Raw genomic sequence first — 22,056 nt, 5'->3', positions numbered from 1 at the left:
TGTGTTTTTAAATATACAATATGTTGTTTCTGATGTATGAGTGTTGCGCCTCTGAAAGCATGCCTTGATTCAATATCATTCTAAGTTTTTTTTAATTTTTATGAGCCAGGATAGGATTTGTGAACCTCTCTCTCCCCTTGCCTGTGATCTAGTGTCTCAGCATTCTTTCAGCCATGGTGCTGACCATAATATTGCAGGTGCTCTGTTACAAAACAAGAGAGACCTAGCAGAGGCCCAAGGATTAGGCACTCTCTGCTCCCAACCCAAGCAACTAAAAGAGCCATCAGGTTCAATTTATACAGCTCACTTCTGCTACAGCTGGGCTTGATACCTGAGAGAGGGTCTGGTGGAAGATTCAGTAATAGTCACAAAGTACACTCAGAAGCAGCCAAGGTTGTTTATCGTTGCCCCAGATGTCTAAGGGGCATCATTTTCTTTAAGAATAATGTGGGGCATTGTTATCATGGCACAATAATCTAAAGACATAGGGGCATATTTATACTCTGTTTGCACCGGATTTGCGTTATTTTTTTTAGGCAAATCCAGCGCAAACTTAACTCCATATTTATATTTTGGTGCTAGACATGTCTAGCGCTAAAATATTGGAGTTATAGTCATTTTTTGCCTGCTGAAAACTACCTTGCGTCAATGAGATGTACAATAGGAGTTCCCGGACAAAAAATGACTCTAAGGCCCTAGTGCCTTGTTTATCCTCCCGTGCCAAAATCACGCACGGGAGGAGGAGGGCCTTAAATAATGGAGCTAAGCCTGCTTAGCGCCATTATTTAACGCCTGGGTATGGGCAGGTGTTAGAGGACCGACCTGTGTGCCTTTTTCCATGGTCAGAAACCATGGAAACAGCCCACAGGTGCCCTTCCTTTCCCCCAGGGACATCCCTGCCCACCCACACCTGGAGGACACCTAAGGATGGGGGGATCCATCCCAGGTAAGTCCAGGTAAGTATTTTTTATTTTTTTTCAAAGTGCCATGGGGGTGCCTAACTTGGGCCCCCCCCGTATCATGGCACTGTGCCCAATGGCCATGACCAGGGGACATGCGTCCCCTGGGCATGGCCATTGGGTTAGGGGGCATGACTCCTGTCAACTGAGGCAGGAGTCATGTCCATGGGGTTTTAACTTCCAAAAATTACGCTAGTCTGGGCATTTTTTTTGCCTCTGCCCATACTAGCGTCATCCTCTGACGCTAAACCCCCTGTTCCCCCTACGCCTCCTGCACCCGGCTAGCGTCCTTTTCTATTAAGCTAGCCGGACCTTACCACCGGCTAGCGTAATACCATAAATATGATGCCCGGCCGGTGTCTTGGTATGGCGCTAGCCACCGTCAAAAAGTATAAATCAGGGCCATAATTCTTCCACACTGGAATGTAAGGATATACTTTCTGGCCCAGAAATCTGGAGTGGCATAATCCAGTACACTATTCTGAATTCTTTTTTGGCATGTTAATATTGAGAAATATTCTCTATTACAGTCTTCTGAGATATCTTATGCTGTTCTATTGTGACAAATGTTCACTGAAAAATAATTATCTGAATTACTTCTTGGCACAATTTATGGGCAAAATTCATTTTACCATTCCCGATTCATGTTCCTAGTCCTTGTACTGTGCATACAATTAGTGATAATGTACTGTTAATAGTTTGAGGCCATTCTCCTATATGGCTAAGTTTTCCCAAATGCTAATTCAGTTGTGTAGTGAAGCTTGTAGCCCCTCCACCTGCAAGGTACATGGAGAGGCCCCCATCTCCCTAGCCCACCACCTTCCACTTTTGCTGAGGGTGCCCTCTGGAGCTCAGGGGCCCCCTGCACTGCAGGGTCTGAGGCGGGGGACCTATGTACTTATGTTACGTCACTGTGCTAATACTGTTGGTACAATATGTCTTGTGGTTATTATTGATGATGATCACAGTATTTATTCATTTCACTAGTGGTGCTTTCTCATGGTGTGGTGGTTCTCAACTATTGGGGGGAAAAAAGAAAAAGCATAATTCTGCATAATAATGCACACTTATGCAATTCTTGCTCATGGCATAGAGCCCTGAGTTTCACAGTAATGGCCTTCATAAAGGAGGTTCAAGTGTTTTGCACTACAGTTCAGCAAAGAGAAAATAAATGTCTAATTACACATTACCATTGCATCTGAGAGAGTGAGGAGACCCCATTGGTATCTCCCTATACCAGCATAGCAGCAAGGTAGCTAAGTGCACATGTTAGTCCCAACTATTGAATTGCGGGTGCCTACAGACAGCATATAACATTAATCGTTCTGAAAAGGCAGAGGATGGGGTCTGTTGTCTATGGAACGGTAGGAGTGACATAAGGCATGATTCTAAGCAGATTCGCTGTGATAGGACATTAGGCAGGCTGGTACTTAAACAGGCCTAAGTGGGCCATGGTTTGGACGGCCTTCATTAATGAAATGAGAGTGGAACAGGAGCCAAACTGTAGGTTGTTCTAGAGTGTAGGATCTCGTAAGGTGAAGTGCATCTCGCTTCTGTCGGAGCACTTAGATGTGGAAATCGCTGGGAGTGTGAAGTCAGAGATATATTTTGGAAGCATAAGGGCTAAACCTTACTTCTGAGGTATGGGGGTTGTCTCTGTCAAGCCTCTATTGGTAGGGCATACAATTATCAAATGTAGTTGTGCAAGTGCTGTGTGTCAGCAAACTAAAAAGGTAATGCCTATACAAGGAAGTCAATCTGGGGTTGCCAGAGACTGTTTCCCCCGCTTTGCTCTTTGGAGCCCCTGGCAGTGTCCTTGCTAGACCTGGCTTTCAGGGTCATGAAAATAATGGGAAAAACAAATGTAAACGCCTCTAGAAACATTGTTTACCTTTGGTAGACCTACTCCTCGCCCTTTCCAAAGCTTCTTAGCTGCAGATTCAGCTGTGGAGAGGCAAGCATTTAGTCCTGTATTTGGGAGCCAAATGATGCATGATGTCACTTCCATTACCACGGGTAATATGATAAATCAACATCTTCAGGCTTGTGTGATTTCTTTTTTAAGCTGATTGCCAGCCTAAATGCCATGTTTTGGACCATTTGCAGTCTCCAGGTGGTAATCTAAGATGCCAACTTAGATGAAAGGGCTCAGTTTGACCTTTTGTTCTCCATCACTGATGTCATATACTTGGTGTGTTGTGAAATACAGGCAGACCCTTGTATCATTTCTATCAGTGTATCGTAAGTAGCTGTGTAGAGGTGACAAACACGTTTAGATGCTTGAGTATGATCAGGGAGTTGGAATTTGCTTGCCCTCATAAAACGCCCTCTCATATAAGGGCAGAGTCCATTCTGTACCTTGCCAGAAACCTGATTGGAATCTGAACAGGATTACTTTGGCGTATAGATTATCCAGCAGAGGCACCATTATCCCCAAGATATTGGAGGTTTAAGGAAATCAGAAAATAGGGAAAGAGTTCTTTAGCAGAATGAGAGCCACAGAATGATGTTTTGGGGGACCTGGGCATGGATTATGTGAAAGTTTTGCAATTTAGCCTAGGGATAGGGAGCATTTGATGACATTTCCTATTGGGTGATGATAGTACAGGGGCATAGCTATTGAAAGAGGTGGCAGGAAATGAAAAGTAAGTGGAAATGTTTGGTGGGGATAGGGATGTGGTGCAATATTTTGCTAATTGGGAGCAGTGCCTCTTTGAATTCCAATGAAGCACACAAAAGGTGATGGGAGAAATGCTTACAATAAGTCTAACCACTGGCAATTGCTAGGAGTAGCATTCCAGCCTATCAATCTTTTGCTCACTATGCCACTTCAGTTTGGACCCAGCTGTATGCAAATTAGACTTGTCCCTGCTCCAATAGGAACAGCCCAGCCTGATCTGGCAGATCAGGAACACAAGCAACTGGAACACAACATCCCAAGACAGATTTCATCGGGCTCATCGGTCGGGTGTAGTTCAGTTTCAGTGGCATGGTGAACATAGGACCCATGTATAAGCATACCCTTGCACTTGGGGTGGCACATGAACACACAAAAGTTGATGGTAGGAATGCTTGCAAATGGCTGAACCACTGGGAATCGACACAGTCAAGCCTGAACTGCAAGATCTGTTTTGAATTATCAGCACTTTGTGAAGAATTTGTTGAATTTGGAGAAACAAAACTTGGAAGTGATACTGGTGTGTTAGAAACCATTGGACAGCCTGATGAACGTCTTTTGATTTGTGTAATCATTCCAATATTAGCCTTGAGACCAAGGGATTTTAGAATATATTGTTGGTATTATCTCTGTAGTCCTGGACTTGCATCAGGCTGCCTAGACACAGTGATGGGATTTACATGTTAAGGTTGCACAGGGATAAGCATTGGTGTGTTGGAATGAAGGGGGCAACTCTATGACCTTTTTGGTAAGGACCTCATTCAGCATTGGTGACAAGAGGCTTTGAGTTTGATGAAGTAAATGTGTTGTCAAATGGCTGAAAATATTAAAGGAGATTGGGTCACATTGGGACTCCAGCAGGTTTGTTTGTGGGTATGGGGTTTGGATGAAAAAGACAAAAAGTGAGTGTTCCATTTTGGTGATGGAACCACAGTCTAGCAATGGTGTTGTCGAGAAGGAGGTCCACACAGTGATATTTGATTTGGTGTAGTGAATGACAGGAATCTGAGGTTGTGTAAAAGTGTGACATTTATTAACTCAGGAACTGGTTGACAGTTTGGGCTGTTAATGCAGAAGTTGAAGACCTCTAATTTCCAAATGATATCTACTACAAGCACCTTGTTGGTAGTCAGAATGGTGAAGGAGTTTGGAATGTTAAGTGATGCAGGGGGATATTGAGGTTGGGTGGTGGAAGAAGAATTTGAGGTGGGACGTTTGGGTGAGTGTTGTTGAATGTGATTACCTCTGTGCTGAGCAATGGCTCGGTCAATGGAAAAGCGGTAAGTGTGGTGGAGATTCTGTGAATAATCAGCATTCTCTCCTCTTTGGTGATCATTCTGTCCCCTTTGGTGATGGCTCTGTTTAAGACTGTTAAGTAGGTAAAGTGTGGCAAGGTTAGTGTTGCCATCCTGTTAGCCTTTTTCTTTTACTAAGAAGGAGCTGTCATAGTTGTGGTAACATCAAAAAGTAAGGGTGCAGCAAAAGAATATGAAGAGCAGGGGAGCAGACATGAGGGTGTTTTGTGGGAAGGAAGGGAAAAGTAGAATGATTTGGTAATAGGTGTTGGTTGCTAACTAGGAGTAGATGTCTGGACATCAGTGTTTGCCTAGGCTAAGAATTGGTGGAGAGTCAATTTGACATGATAATGGTTGGATTGAAACCATGTGTATTATGTAAACAAAAACGTTGTGCATTTGATTGTGTTTGGTTATGGGAAGGGTTGAGACATTGGGAGCTTGGTGGATAGAACTAGGAGTGCGAAATGTTGGGTGGAATGTAGAAGCCAACAGCGAAGATATGTTACTATCAAGTGGGTGGTCATTGAGTTGCTGTGGAGAGTGAGCATTAGGAGTTGGCATATGCCAGTGCAAATATTCAAATTTTCAGACACAAAACCAAAGGACCATGTTGACCATACCACCAGTCAGATTGCATATGATTCATTCACCAGATGCCAGCCGCAGCCAAACCACTTTGCCAGGTAAGGCTGACGGAGCTGTAGGAAACAAAGGGCCAGATTTACAAGGCCCTAGTGCCACCTTGCGCCAAATTAGCATATTTTTTATGCTATTGTGGCTCAATGAGACAATTTCAGATGCACCAGATTTCCAAAGTGGTGAAATGTATGCATTGCCCCACTTTGCCCCCCCTTGCGTGACATTATGCCTGTGCCAGGCATAATGTATGCAAGGGGGACATTCTGCATTGAGAGACTTGCAAAAATAGTGCAGTGAAATCTACAAGATTTTATTGCGTCATTCTTGGCATCATTTGTAACACCTGCTCTAAGCAGGCATTAAATGGACGCACCCATTGAACTCAATGGGCCTCCTTTTTGACGCTAGTGCAGCAAAGCGGCGCAATAGCGTCCAAAAAGTTTACGCTATTGTCTTAACGTGCGCCATGGTGCGCCATATTGTAAATACGGCACATCCATGGTATTGTTTGTGCCGGAAGGGGGGCACAAGAAAAGTGGGGCATCAATGTTGATGCCCCACTTTCTTGTCAATCTGGCACAAAGTACATTCCAAGCCCTTTCAATCGTGAAATAACAAGTAGGCAACAAGAGCCTCAACACCTATTTATTTATCACATTTACCTTCCCAAAGACAATATTATATTTGTAATTATATTTTTCCAATTCCCCAAACGCTAATTATGTGGAGACAGTCATAACTTTTGATCAAAGCTGATATGGAAAAGATAATAGCAGTAAATGAAACATGTCCATCCTGTGTCAAAGGGACATTCCTAACTCCCTGTCCTCCACAAAACGCAACATGAAGGGTTTAGAATCTGGGAAGGCCTGATCCAGGGATTCCGAGCACTGTGTATATCCTCGTCAATTGTGAAAGTAGAGGACATCAGCCTGATAGAGACAAACACAATATTCCACATGTCAGGTTGTCCATGTTCGAACCCTACCTAGATCAGCTGTACAGTCACAGCACTCATCTGTTTCCATTGTGTCTTGTATGCAGCACGGCACACAGCGTCCTTCCTGAAGATACATCAGATGGCTGGCAGGACATACAGTACAGTTCAGCGCTCCGGGTCCTTTGCACTCCACACAGGAATCGTGGCAGGGACCACACAGCAATTTAGGTTCCTTGAGGCAAACAGAGAAGACACAATCATTTTAAAGACATTTGGAAGATGATTGATTGGCAACTTGAGTTTTGTGAAAAGGTATGTTTTAAGTAACTCTGAGTTACCCTAAATTGAGACCGTTTGTAGGTAGGCTATATGAAATTATAGTAGGCGCTGGCATGTTGCTTCTCACGTGCAAATTTTCAAAAAGAGAGGATTTTTTTTTTTTAGCCCACCATATTCTGAAATCAAGACCAGAGGAATGAAGACTTTGAAGGTAAGTCTGTGATGACATTTTGGAACACAAGCATTCAACTTGGCGGCAGCAGAGCGAGTTACATTCATAGACCTCAAGTTTTGGGTAGCCGTGGGGAAAGGTGAATACTATGAGGCAGGGATCATGAATCAAGTGGCAGGGACTGCATTGCTATGTTACCTTCCTGTATTTTCCACTCCTTGCTCTTTTCTTAACCCTTCACCAGCCAAATGGAGGCTCTTGAGGGGCTATTGGCAGCATCATTGTGGTTAACTTAGTCAGTGTTTTGCGATCAAAGGATGCCTAATGCACCCTTTGCTTCCCTTGTTATTTTGTGAATGGCCGTCAATTCATGCCACAGAGGTCCAGGATCACATGCACCAGGTAAATAGTTTTCAAGGCAATGTTGATTAGCTTGTAGAATTGTACAGATAATAAAGCAACTGATTTTGTCGAATACTCTACCAATCCCCATTTTTAGACTAGTCAAGGAGAACTGTAATAGGTTGGAGGGGGGAAACACAGAGGGTTGAAGCACTCTTGTGAAAAGTTTCAGCAGATCTGTTCCAAGTGAAGGCCCACGCTACTAAAATAATTTGTAAAATCTACATATTTAGTTCTCATTCATTTTGTTCGACAAGTTTCGGAAAATGCTGTTTATTTTATTAGGCGCAATATTAAATATGTTTTGGAAACTTGTTTCCTTTATCAGGAGCATTAGTTAGGGATTCTAGTAACAAAAATGATAATATGGCAAATTCAGAATTTTCGATTTGTGAAAGTAACACCGGAAGATAAATTATAAATATTAATTAGATCAATCATTATTACTGTCCCGATACTGTCTTACTCATTTCGAGGGGGAAGAATCGGTGAATTAGGCTTACATTCATTCCTGCATATTTTTAATGGTGTCTGCACCAAGCTTGCTTTCTGGTTTTGTAGGAACGGTTCCCAAGGACAGGAGATAGATTTGTGGCATACTTCCTAAAGAAGTGTTCTCACAGTCTTTTTGCTAGTTTTATTACCGTGTTTTACTAGTTTGTTTCTGTAAGAATTCTCATGATAAAGGATAAATCAGGTTCCGAAATGCCTTGAACGGAAACAATCGAAAACGAATATAAAAATGAATGTGTAAGAGTAGTAAGAATTTTTGCCCCCCCAAAAAATAAGGGAATTATCTCAATAATAATGTGTAGCATTTACTTGGAAAAGAGGTGCTGAAGAATGTATTTCATTCTGTAATGGCTATACAGGATGTAGAATTTGAATTAAATGGAGTGCAATCCACATTGAATATTTTAAAAATGTTCAGTAAAACCATGTGATTAAAAAACAGGAATATATTTTGAGAGCTTGTGGGTTACAGGAATATTTGCATTTCTTTTATTTAAGAGCCTGTCTGATCAGGTTGGGAAAAATCTTGTTAATTACTGAAGAAAGTGTAGGTTTCAGATCTGCCAGGAGCAGGAGATGTGCTTTAAAGACCTAAGCGTGAATTATAATTAAGATGGAAAATTAACATTATGGGCAGGAGAAAACATTTAGGGGTGGTGGGATTAGATCTTTTTCATCTAAGTTCTCAGGAGTACTTCTATTGCAACTAGAGGACAACGTAGCAGGAGGCCTTAACCAAAGTGTACGCGAGGAGATAATTGTTCTCCTTCCACCAGCCTGAGAAGGCAGTGATTGTCAAGGTGAGCCTGCAGTTCTTTGAAAACAATCATTTCAGAAATGCTCTACCTAGGCTTCATGAGACAGGGTAAGTCCGACTTATGCTGGCCTTGCGCCATTCCAATGCTAAAATGGGCTCATTTTTTTATGCTAATGTGGCTTTTGAAGGGGAAAAACGCTGCACCATATTTACAATGTGGTGCAATGACTGCATTGCGCCACTTTGTAACCCCTTGCACCACATTATGCCTACATCAGGCCTAATGTATGCAAGGGGGAGGAGTTCCGGCGCTAGGGGAGCCGTAAAAATGGCACCAAAAAATCTATGAGGTTCCTTTGCGCCATTGTTATTGGCATTTTTTAATGTCTGCTAAGTGCAGGGGCTAAACAGAGGCTCCCATTGAATACAATTGTCCTCTGGGTGCTTTGCAGGATTAGCGTCATAATTTCTTACGCAATCCTACAAAGCGCCGGACTAGCGTAAAAAACTATTACGCTAGTCACACTAACTACCGCCAGGGTGTGCTGTATTTTAAATACGGTGCTACCATGGTAGGGTTAGGGGGGAACTAATGGGCTCAAGAAAGGGACGCTGCACTAGGTGCAGTGCAATAAATCTATGTCCAATGTACAGTAGACTCGACTATCACATAGTTATTATATTGATTACTGTCTCTGTAGCCCTCTGCATAATACATCTTGGGTTCCTTAAGGCCAGTAAAGCTCTTCCGTTAATGGAATCATGGGGGTGGGGGGCTCTCCTGTGTGAATTTGGAGGGCTATTTCACAAGAACCCTCGTTTGATGATACTGAAAATCATCCTTCAAGAAACGGAAAAAACTTACCTATGTTCATCACCTTCACTGTATAATGAAATATTGTCTTTTCTTTTGGTTTTGCACATCATTTTAATGGGATCTTTTATTGTTAGATTTTCCTTTTAAGTGTAACATTTACACTGATTGAAGTGATTTTGAGAGCACACTCGCTTTCCTTGCACAAGTAAGTATCAGCATGGAAGGGATCTTAATCTATATAGATTTAAGATCACAAAGCCTCAAAGAGGTAAGAAATAAACTTGGAAGAAAAACGAGGTTTAGGTTTTTTGCTGATGTAAGGAATTACATACTATAGGGTTTTAATTGTGATTTTTAGAGAATTCTTATACAGTCAGAAGGGTCCTGCATGTTGCTAATGCACATAGGTAGCGTTTCAGAAATAGACCCTGAGGGGAGAGAAAATTAGGCAGAAATGTAGTAGTTGAACAAATGGACCAAGCTTGAATATTTGTCATTTTTTAAATAATTCAAATAAAAGCTATTGCACTTTGACTGGAATTATTTTCTTGTGCGAAGCTACCTGCCTGTGCTAAGCTTTGTGTTGCTATATAATGGAAGGCAGGCTTCACATCCCTGAGGGCGTATTTAAGGACAGCGCCGCTGCATCTAGTGCAGCACCACTTTCGCTGCGCCAGTTAGCACCCCTCTACCGCCACCATCTAAGATACTGCGCACCCTGGCACAGGGTAGGGGGCAATAGCATCATTTTTATTGACGTTATTGATGTTCTCTGTAGGAGTAGCACCAAAATATTGGCGCTACTCCTGCAGAGTACAGTGGAGCCCATTATAAATTGGGGTCCCATTTTAACGTCTGTTCTGAGCAGAAGTTAAAATTAGTGTAAAAAATGATGCAAGGAAATCTCTTAGATTTACTTGCGCCATTTTTTTTGGTCCCCTAACGGGGGAATGCCCCCTTTGCATTCATTATGCCTGGCGCAGGCATAATGTGGTGCAAAGGGTTACAGAGTGGCACAATGCATGCATTGCGCCACTTTGTACATGTGGTGCGAGGATTTTGGCCTCGTTGGGCCATATTAGTGTAAAAAAAAGAAAAATTATGCTAATATGGCGCAAGTTGGCGCTCGTGGCTCATAGATATGCCCCCAGGTCTTTATAAACCATGCTGCTAACTCACAGGTGCTGACCATTTTGGTCAGTATACTTCTAAACAGATAAATGATTAAAGGCCTCTAAATGTGCAAACTGTTGACCATGTTCAGTAAATTCAAGGGTCTGAGCATGCAAACTCGCCTTAGAGCAACCACATTGATAGTTATGCTGATGTTCTTCCACTTCAGAAGGGACTTACGTTAGTCTCTTTATGACGCACAGATGGATAATTGATAATTTTGTTCCCAATTCATGTTGGATTCTCAAAGATTTTCGGAATCTTAGATTGCTCATCTGTTGAAATTACTAGAGCAGAAGCTAGAAGACCTAGAAGTGTATTATCAAAGGATGGAGGAGCACAGTGGGCACACATATTTATTTTCTTCTTGATCACTCTGCTTTTACAGATGGAGCCAAAGGCTCTCATGTGCCCCCCTCTGTATTACACACATTGCATGAGTACAAAGAGCACACCTGTGAGCACCGGACACCCCCTCATTTTCACCTATTTGTAGCGTAGTACTGCATAGACACCCTTTTCATACCTTCTAGTCACAGTGTCCCATTTAACTATAACTGTTTTTGATCAGCCCACATATCGCTGAAACATACTGTCTAGTCTCTTACAGTGTATCTTATTTATACCTTAGAGTGTGATTATACCTACAAGATCCCACCTGCTTTCGCATCACTGACAGTTACATGTAACCTATACAGAAATTGTTGTTCCCAATAAGCATTTCTGTATTGTTTTAATAGAATGATCTTTCACCTGGTGCGGTTCACCTGCTAACAAACAATATTCTTTACGGGGTATCTGAGCGAGTCTTGAGGCTTGAAAGTTCCCAAGAAGAACAATGAGCATTTGCAACCATTAACTAGCCCACCTAGCCAGCCTCATTTAGAGGTGGGTCAACTGCGTGATTTCTGACAGCAGAGCCTCAGATGCCTCCACCCTCACACGTGCTCGACTGTGAACCATCACACCAGGTCACAGTGAAGGCCCTACTGCGCTTCTTGAGGCCGGGTGACAGGCACTGAATTTTCCCACTGGGTACCATCCACGAGGCGTGATGGCTGAGCAAGGAAATTAATAAATGGTCTTGACTCGCAAGGAGAATAATGTCTACAAGTCATGGCCATTGCTTTTTTGTTTTTCTTGAACAAATGTCCGATTTGAGAATTTATATTAGAAAAAACATAAAGTATGCGCTGCAGTGCCAGCCAAATACTGCACCCACTTGGTATGCTGCTGTGCTTTTAGTGCAACCGCCATGACTGTGGTTTCGCTGAAGGCTGAGAGTTCCCCTTCAAGCATGGTATCTGCCAGGGGACCAGCATTGGATCCTGAAGCCCCTGCAGCACAGTGGCGGCCCCAAACCTTCAGAGAGCCCCGAACCAATCAGGGGGCCGACATTCAGGACACATTAAATGAATATCTGTGAGATATGCTAGACTCAGGGGCCTTTCATCTTATTCTGCAGGTGGACCCCATCACTTTGTGTTACACCACTGGCATGTGTGCTGACCTACCAGGCTGACGGGCCACCCACCAGTCCCTCAATGACATCATCTGTCTCAGGAAACACATCTAAGGATCTATGGATCAACTATAACAGCAACAAATGTGAAGGTCGTAAAAAGGCAAAATAATGTCAGAACACAACACAACAGTGTTTGTTTAGTGCATACTATACACATCTCCACACAGATACAATTTCCCAATAAATATTACCTCTTCTATCAGGTATTCGCCTGCCATGCAAAGTGAAATGCAGCTGTGTGATTCAAGTTTATAACTCCAGACACAGGATGTGCAAGAAATCGCTCCTCTTCCTTAGAAAACAAATAAGAATAACATTTGTTATGTTAAATTTAGCCTGTGTTAGATTTACTTTACACCAAAGCATTCCTATAGAAATTAAATTGAACAATACATTTGTACTAAATGGAGGATGACAACAGAAAATGGTACGTATGATTGTATTACATCCATGGAATTCTCCATTTAGAGAAAAAATCATATTGGGTGATTCAGCTATACATGTGTCATACTCTCTGTATTAGTTTCCCTAGCTTTTAACATGCTACTTATCATTAGATTCCAACAATAGAAGTTTGTAAATAGATGCATTTGTGTAGGTGGAAGGGCTGCCTCGAACTCCTCTTTGAAAATATTGGCCGGAAAATATTTTTCATCATATCAGAATCAATGTATGTATGCCTGCGTGTCTGTATCTAAGTTTTCGCATTACTAAAGGATAAACCTAGCTTGCTGGGAATGGAGCGCTATAGAGAGGGCAAGCCCCAGTTGGGATAAATGGGAAGGAGAGGACATAGGAAGTTGGTAGTGCTTGTGAAATTATAAGTCAGCTTTATCAGTAGTTTTCCTTGAGGAGTTGAGTTTTCAGTTTCTTCCTGAAATGTCGGAGAGTTGGGGCTGTTGTGAATTGGGGGGAGGGAGGAGGATATTTTTCTAGATCCTGGAACATAGGCTGAGAAGACTTGTTTGTAACTTCCTGCTGTCTTTAGTCTCTAATCTGGCGATGCCAGACCTCCTTGCCTGTCCTTGACCTCCAGTTATTGTTAGTTTGTTAGCTAGTTGTGCACATTTCACTTTGTTTATATTTACAAACTTCCAGTCTCATACTTTCTATACTACCTTGCTTCTGGTCTCTGTAGTAGCTCAGATAGTGTTTTGTGTATATCTTCTGCATACTTTACCTCCTTGCGCTGCTTTAAGAGTAGCAACCTTCCATTCCTTTCCCCTTGGGCTGCTCTTTCCTTTCATAATCCCTTCCAAAACCATCATAAGGCCAGATATATGTGAGAAGTTTAAAAATCACATGAACATGCAGAGCAAAGGTACGTCGCTTTGTGTTAGACTTTCCTGGAACATGCAAATTCTAGCAGGTCAACCTTTGGCCTGAAACAGGGATTGCCTGAATAAAAACCTGTGGCCAAGAGCAAGGCTAAAGCCACACAGTCACATAAAGCAATTAACTGCCTATCCATTCCCCTAATCATGTGCCCTGTCCAGCTCAAGAAGTGGGTTCCCTCACCAACCTCTGACTGGGAAGAAGCCTTCTGGTTACAAGGTACAACATCAGAGTCAAAGTTCCTATTGGTCGCTGGTTGCCATGGAGCTGTGTCAGGTCTGAAGACAATGCATTTTAAGTGACTGACTCCCTCCAAAGTTTGGAGCCAACTTTAATCTGAGAGATGAGCTGGGAGGAAGCCTGCTCCTGTTTTGGGATATAGCCAGCACCCTTTGGTTTATTCAGAGTTCCCCTTTGGACTTGGAAGACATTCTCTACACCTGTGTAGAGAAATACTGATACCAGAGGCAGAATATTTTGCATGCTTTCCTTGAAGGCATAAGGAACAAAATCCAAGACAGTGGAAAAGATCTTTTGCAAACAGTAGAGGAGTGAGACTACCTGGAGTATAGAATATCGGCTTAAATTCAGCCCAAATCCCTAGCTCCAGATGTTGACAGTTTTGCTCTGAGGACTTCGAATTGTGAGAACTATTAAGAGTGGAAACGCATTAGCTGCCCAGCTTGAAACAAGATTATCCGAGTGCAGACACTAAAGCCCCTCCATGTGATAAAGACTAAAGGAATTTCAAATGGAAGTTTTTTCTAAGGACCATCAAGTGCCTTCCGACCATGACCTTATACCGCACTTTACATTGAAACACAGCCTTAAATGCTGCAGCTAGATGATCACATTTGTGCCCTGTTAGAGATCTGCCCATCGGTGTGATCTACATAGCTGCTTTGCATATCCACCTCTATTTCCATTTGGAAAGCTGGCCGGCCAATGACTGTGTGATGCTCAGATCCTATGCTGATGCCTCAAGGTCCCCAGCATATTTATCACAGGGCCCCAGCCACCATAGTCCTCCTAGATTGTCCTCCTGCATCAGAGAACTCAGGAGTTCCTGATAAGAGCCTGGCTTCCACAAGTAGGATGCTAAAGCAGGGTTGTATACAACATAGAGACCACAGAGTCCCTGACTCACTAAGCAGGCTCTAAACACTTGCCTCTAGAAGAGACCAGTTAGTCACCCCATTCTTCCTCCTGGTGAACAACTGCCTGTGAAATGACATATTGAGCAGGAGAGATTCCAGCGCCTTGAATAATTCAAATCTCCAGCACAAACCTGTATCCCATCCTCGAGTGCTTAAAATTCCTTAAGGTGCGTGGCTAGCCACTGAAGATGGCAAACAGACCTCCCTGATCCTCCTGTAGAGTGAACAGGACACATTCTGAATCTGCCAACATCTATGGCCTGAAAGGGGGCTATGACAGTTTTAATCTTTTGAATAGTGCCCCCCCACCATCCCCTGGGGATCTGACTTCCTGATCCTGGCTGCTGCTAGGGGTTCCATTTTCATCCAGGCCTGGCAGTTGCTCACCCATGTGCCTGACTAAGAGCGGTGTGGCTGTGAATTTCAGCCAAGAGGGCTCCTAGGTATGCAGTTGGTGACGGAGGCCCTGAAGGATTGGCCCTATGGTGTACGGCCATGGGAAAGCCACATCAGAGATGCGGAAATAGTCTGGAGATCTGAGGTCGGGCCTTGCCTCTATACCCCATGTGAGAATGTGTCGGCCTGGGTGACCTTGGAGGAGGGGGCCGCTGTACGGAGGGGCTAGGATGGCCTGACTTGCTGAGTTTAGACCAGGTTATGTGAGGTGTAATCGTGGTCATCTGCAAGGTTTATGGAGCCCTAGAGGAGACAAGGGGCTTTCAGCACTACCTAAGTGAGTACCCTTGCAGCCTCTGGGGCGTTGATGGGATTGCCCATGGAGTGACATGACCCCCTGTTGTGATACAATATGCACTGATAGCCACTCCTGCGGCTCTTCTGCCTGTGGTGAGCCTCTGTGGTTTCACACACCATAACTGGATTTTACCCCAGGGCTTTGTCTCAAATTATTTTGCAGCAAACCAACTGTATGCTGAATCTACACAATATTCAGCCAGTACCAAGTGTGACCTAAGGGGGGGGGGGGCGGGGCAACTCCTGGCAGCAGGCATTGAATAGTGCTACTCCCAGCCTATGCTGTATTTACGATTCTGCAGCAGTGGTGCCACCTGGCCCCACGCATGGCAGTTCCTCTTTGGTTGATGTTACCTTGAGAGTCCCCCCATGTGGCTGCTTCCCAGGATGAGAAACTTTAACTGAACCGCTGTCGAGTCTCAGTGCTTCCCAGCCCACTCATTCTGTCAATCTGACAATTCCTCTATCCTAACTTCAGAGGTCTACGGTCCACCCACAAAGGCCGACTCCCCCCACACCTTGACAAATTGGCCATTTTCCTACAAGAAATCCATGACTCCAGGGCAACCATTGAGCACTGTGTTAGCACAATTGCCCCAGGCTTAGGCCTCCTTAGAGATGACTGTCAGATAAAGTATTAGCTACCGAAACAACCTTGACCTCTCTGACTCCTCAACAGACGGAGCATTCCACCATCCTCGCCAATCTCCACAAGCAGATCACCACATTACATGACCAGGCATAGGATGCTGAATGATAAGTATGTGTAACAATGTATTTATTATTGGACTGCCTGAGAATACAGAAGGTTCTAACACTACACAATATATAGAGAACTGGAAGAAAATCTAAGTGGCACTGCTTACAGTAAAATCGGCACATTGAGTTCCAGCACGCCGTCCACCTCCTGGAGTACCAACGTGACCCATAGTAACCCATTGCGGCTCGTATCCTGAACTTTAGAGACCAAGATGTGGTGCTTCAAAAAGACAGAGAAAATGTCCCCATATCTGTGAATAATACACCTGTTTCCCTCTTTGCAGACTACACATTGGCGGTCCAGCGTCAACGCTGTTCTTTCCAGGCCGCTAAAAAAACAGCTGCATTCAGAGGATTTACCCTACGCTTTTATGTTTCCAGCCAGGTTGAAAGTTATGCACAACCAGCATACCCTCTTCTTTGACACACCAGAGACCACATGGGACTGTCGGGAGCTACAATTCCCATATGCCCGATGACATCCTCCGTCTGGACCACCATCGCAAAACCCTTGACGACCCCCCTCGACAGCATGACCCTGGGGTTACCTGCCAGGCGGTATCTGGAGTGATGCCATCCCCGCAGCAGGCACTAGAAGGCAGGCAGGCTACGATTGCATCAGTATCATCCATCAGAACGCAACAACTGATGCTCCACTCCACCTCCTCAGCGGACAATGCCATGGATTCAGATTCTAATTCTAGTGTGGCTCTTTTCCCCTCCATGATGCCACAAACAACTGATGGCATCCTCTGAAGCCACTAGTGTTTTCGTCCCAACTTAACTGTGCCTGTGCACCAAGGTGCTGGGGTAGACACGTGGCCCCTTTTTGCCGGTTTACTGTCAAAATTTGACTATTCTCCGAAACGCTCAGGGAAGGACACATCTTGCATGGTATGGTGGGCATGATTGGGGTCTGCTTATAGGGCTCATGACCTGCTATGTGCCCCCTCATGTGGTGCATGCCATACTAATATCCTTCACTCAGCTCAGGCATTCTTTGGAAAGCCAATATAATATTATCCCCTATGAGAACGGGGGTTCCTCCAGCGGGTGTGGATGCCCCAGGATGGGACTTCTGTGTATTAAGCACAAATAGAAAAAGGCAAAAACGAGAAATAAAGGTATTCTTCCTCGTTGCACCTCCCTTACATCTCCCCTGGGGAAGCGTAGGCTTTTGAAGCATCCCCAGGTTTACAAATCCTTGTAAATCTAGGAATGCATCAAAATCTTTGTGTGTTGTGTGGGAACACCGACTGCAACACCCATGGAACTGCAGACTGAAGCAACACAGTCACTTGCGCTGCGTTGCCTTACACCTTTTATACAAGGCCATGAAAAGCCACGCAAAGTGGCTTTGGGTGGCCTGTAGATATGGACCTGCAGCCTGCACTGTCAGTTCGTCAAAATAAGTGACGCACCAGCAGCGCAAGCTGCTTGTAAATATAGCTCATATTTTGAGGAAAACTTTAATACTGCATCATTCCCTCTGCTAGAGTGGGAAGCTTTCAAGAAGGTGGTACGGAGTGTGTCTATTAATACCTTAGTGGGTGCTCAATTACCTTTGTTGCATGGAGAGCTAATTGGGGTCACTGGAACGAGTTGCGGTGGTGGATGATACCTGTATGGACCACTTACAGGAAGCTAGAATTAAATATGTGAAGCTCCTTAAACGCCTGCTGGTTATCGACTATGCAGCTTGCGCACAGAAAACAAATGTAGCTGGGGACAAAGCTAGTGTACTGCTTGCACACATGATTAACCAGTATTGCCACCTACAGCTATTCTGTCTATGCTTACACCCACACATGACCATCGTAACACTCAGTTGGACATTAATGAGGCATTCCGTGAGTATTATACTGATCTATATGCCGCTCATCCCTCATGACACTGCACATTACTTTCGTTCTCGATGTGTTACAATTACCCAGGGTGTCTGCAACAGATGGGGAGAGATTGGGGCCACCATTAATGCAGGGGGAACTGCGTCATGCTATTAACAAGCTGGCCCATGATAAGATGCCTTGCACAGATGGGATACCGATCGAATTTTATGCCACGTTCACCCCCCGACTGGCACCACAGTTGGATCAGCTCCATTAGGCGTGGTTTGAGGCGGCTCACTGCCACCCACCACAAGACAGGCCTTGGTCACCTCTTTGCCAAAACTGAGCTGTGACCCAGAAGATAAGTCCTCTTACTAGTCTTTATCTCTATTAAACACTGAATACAATATACTGAGTAAAGTCTTAGCGGCACACTTATTCCCTTTTCTCCCACAACTGATTCATGTTGATCAATGTGGATTTTCCCTAAGGCGGAATATTTCATTAAATATACCTCGCCTATACCAGATCATGGATGAGGTGTGTGAACGGTATCCAGCGGGGGGCTGCCTCTTCCTGGACCTACAACAGGCACGCAATATGCTGAGGTTTATGTTTTCTGACCTGGCAAAGTTTAATATTCCTCCTGCTTACATGCGATGGGTTAGACTTTTGTACACTAATCCAACTGTACGAGCAAAGATGTATCACATATCATTACAATACCTGGTATCCCATGGAACCAGGCAGGGATTTATGCTATCAACCCTATTATTATTATTCTTAGCGAGCGAGATCTTTGAGCAACACATCAAGCAGAGCGCTCTTGACTGGGGGCCCCACACTACACGCCGTCTCCATGTATGCTGATGATATGATCTTATACATTCACGACTGTGCCAGGGATCTGACACCTTTCTCCAATGTAATCCAGTCGTTTGGCAACCTGTTGTGCCTTAGGGTAGATCATGGCAAGTCCCATGCATTCTCAATTACAAATAGCAGTTTGAGGGCTACTCTGCCATTCAGTTCATATGAAATACAACTAGCCAGACAGACCTACCAGAGGTCACATCACATGCTGAGATGCCCCTGTTGCTCCGTATTACTCTTGCCTACTGGAAATGCATCCTCCGCTACATCAATGTGCCCCCTGAGGGGATTACCACCCTTTTTACATAAGCTCACAGCAAGCAGACTGTCTTCAGGGAAAGTGCCGGGATCAAGACGGTGGGCAGCTTTTTCACGGACTACACACTGATGGCACATCAGGAATCTGCTCAGCTCCCTGGTATACCGGAATCACCTTTTTGACACACACTAGCATTATCAGATATATCCGCAAACACTGGGCCCCTCTGGGCTGTGAACCCTGTACACATGCACTTATCCATGAGGTACATATCATGGGCCATGGCAGACGCTTAATTAAATGGCTATATCGGGGTTTACTTACACATTTAAATGCACCCCTGGAGACCCTGCGGGGTAAGTGGAAAGAAGACCTGGCGATAAGGAGTGACTCTGTATTTTTGAATAACCAAGCAGGATCTCTTGTAATTCACTTGTTAAATATATACAATTTTCAATCCTACACAGAGCATACCTCACACGGTGGACACTTCACTCAATATTCCCTGCAGCTTCCCTTGATGTCACACAGAGGCTGCGGAACTTCTTCACATGTTGTGGGCATGCCCTTTGGTGACCTCTTACTGGTCAGACACACGGACCGCGCTGCCGGGTTCTACCCACACTGGGATTATGTTGAACAGTGCCTGTGGGGTTTTATATCCTAGACATAAACGTTTTTAGATTGTGGCACAATTTGTGGATTTGTTGCTCCTTTTAGCGAACCGACTCATAACAAGACACTGGAAGTCCCCTACTCCACCCCCTGGTCTTGGTGGCAAAGGAGGTGATACACTGGGCATCGCACTGAGCTATGCCTTGCGCAGAGAGGAATACTGCGGTCTGTGGAAACACCCCATTGCCATGATACGGAATGATATGCTCAAAACTTTTAAATCTCAAGAGGATAATGCCTTCCTTGAGTATTATACTGATGTACATGCTGTTCGCCCCCCTATGACGCTGCTGACATTACGTTCTTCTCCCTGTTTTACAAATACCGAGGGTGTCACCTTTTTCAATACCTCAGCCTAGCCCCCCCCCACACACACACTTTTAGGGAGACTACTGTTAAGGGTCCATCCTACTCTGTGTTGGGGTCACACCCACATGTCTGTGAGCTCGTGTTACACTGACGAATAAGATATTATTCCACTGCAAGTTCTTGAGTTTAACGTGCTCATTTGTAGCACATTCTAATCCTATGTAGTGTCATCCTCATAGATCCATGCAGTGCTTAATTTGTGCTTCTTGTTTCCGGTGCGGGCCGGCACTTATTTTTCTGCCTCAAGCATTTTCTGTGAGCACAAGACGCATACGGGAAAGACGGAGAAAGACGAAAAAGCGTCACAAAGGGAGAAAGCAGAAAGCTGCAAGAGTGAGTTGAAGGGGCAGGGAGTGGCTGTTAATGGAAGAAGAGGCCCGAGATGGCTTCTAGATTACATTGTCTCAGTATTCTGTGCTTACCCATATAATTGCAGCAGCCACGTGTTTAAAAGGAGAGATTTGGGCACCAGCGCATTTTTATTTACAAATTAAGCACTGGATTCATGTACAGGAGTTACTTACACATAAACTTCCCACCTAGGTACAACATAGATCTTAAAGGCAGAGTTCTGAGATGACAGCTTGGGGTTATGGAAGGGTGTTTGGGGTTTAGGCTGGTGTCCCTTGTTTCCTTTCCTTTTGTTTCATTTCTTACTGCCAATTCATTCATACGTTGTAAGCACCCGAAAATTGAGAGCTATACACTCGCTATAACAGAATTGCAAGTGATTTGAAAAATGTGGTATGATAAATGTGTAGTATGCTATGGAATATTTACCTCACGGTGTAATTACTACCTAATTTTTTTATGCTATGATATGCGTCGATATATTTCTGCCATGCATGTGCTAATAGACTCCTAACAAAACTCAATAAAGTTTGTTTAAAAAAAAACAATGCCTGAAATTCTTTGCCTAGCATAAGTCAATAAAACAAATAACAGAATCATATACAGAATATTTACAGACGCAAATTAACTTCCATAATTTACTGACCAGGTTTCATAAAATAAAGCCTGACCCCTCCTTTAAAAGATAGAACACTGGTGGGACATTTTATACATCGTGACTGATATGTGTAGCAGCAGAATCTAAACGTTCTAATCCACACCAGCCAATATAAGTCTTGAATGTTCAAAAGTCCCTGCCTAACTTAGCAAGGAGATACTTAGCAATGCAGTGAGCTCCCAGTAGTATCTGGCTTCTGAGGTTCCAGGAACAATGGCAGACATCACAAGCATACGCCAACAACAAAGAAAGTTCCTCTACTGCTCTCTCTCTTTTTCATAACGTCTTAAATTATTTGATTTTATCTCTAGAAGTGAGAAATATTAAGGGCCAGATTTACTAAAAAGTGGCGCAGTGCGGTGCTGCGCCACGATTGGCAGTGTATCGCTGCGTCACTTTAGAAATGCAGGGATGCGCCGTATTTATTAGACTACAGCACACCTCTGTGTTTCCTCCTGTGTTGGCATTAAAATTGAGCTGCCTAGCGCCAACGAAGGCATCCTTGCACCATTGTGCAATGATGTCTGCGTTGAGGGGTTTGATTGTTTATGTGCGGGAAGGTGTCCCTTCTTGCACATAAATAATCATTAATGGCAATTTGGCACTTCCATTGTCTGCTGCAGAATGCAGCACACACTAAAGTGCCAAAGCGTCATTTTGAAATGATTGTTTATGTGCAGGAAGGGACATCTTCCCGCACATAAACAATAATTTCTGGCATTTTGCTCTTTCTGTGCGTGCTGCAGAATGCAGCACACATAGAAAAAGCAAAAAACGAGGAGGAAAAAAAAGTATTCCCCCTCGTTGCGCCTTGCTAATGCCACCTCTGGGGTGCCGTTAGATTTTGGTGCTGCCTCGTGTTTACGAAAACATGTAAATCTGAGGCA

General features: G+C 44.0%; 1 protein-coding gene across 1 annotated transcript in view; it reads right to left on the bottom strand.

Annotated features, from left to right (window-relative positions):
* The window catches only part of PCSK5 (proprotein convertase subtilisin/kexin type 5), a 1,225,695-nt gene that overhangs the window by 4,229 nt on the left and 1,199,410 nt on the right, over nt 1-22,056 (bottom strand). Inside the window, exons 35-36 of the mRNA XM_069229360.1 lie at nt 12,343-12,443; nt 6,562-6,745 (exon numbers count right to left, since the gene is read on the bottom strand). Coding sequence (XP_069085461.1) covers nt 6,562-6,745; nt 12,343-12,443 — 285 coding nt within the window. The remainder of the gene's footprint in view (nt 1-6,561; nt 6,746-12,342; nt 12,444-22,056) is intronic.

Source organism: Pleurodeles waltl, chromosome 1_1 (genome assembly GCF_031143425.1).
Source record: "Pleurodeles waltl isolate 20211129_DDA chromosome 1_1, aPleWal1.hap1.20221129, whole genome shotgun sequence".
NCBI classification, from domain to species: domain Eukaryota; kingdom Metazoa; phylum Chordata; class Amphibia; order Caudata; family Salamandridae; genus Pleurodeles; species Pleurodeles waltl.
This window is presented reverse-complemented; position numbering and strand designations above follow the sequence as displayed.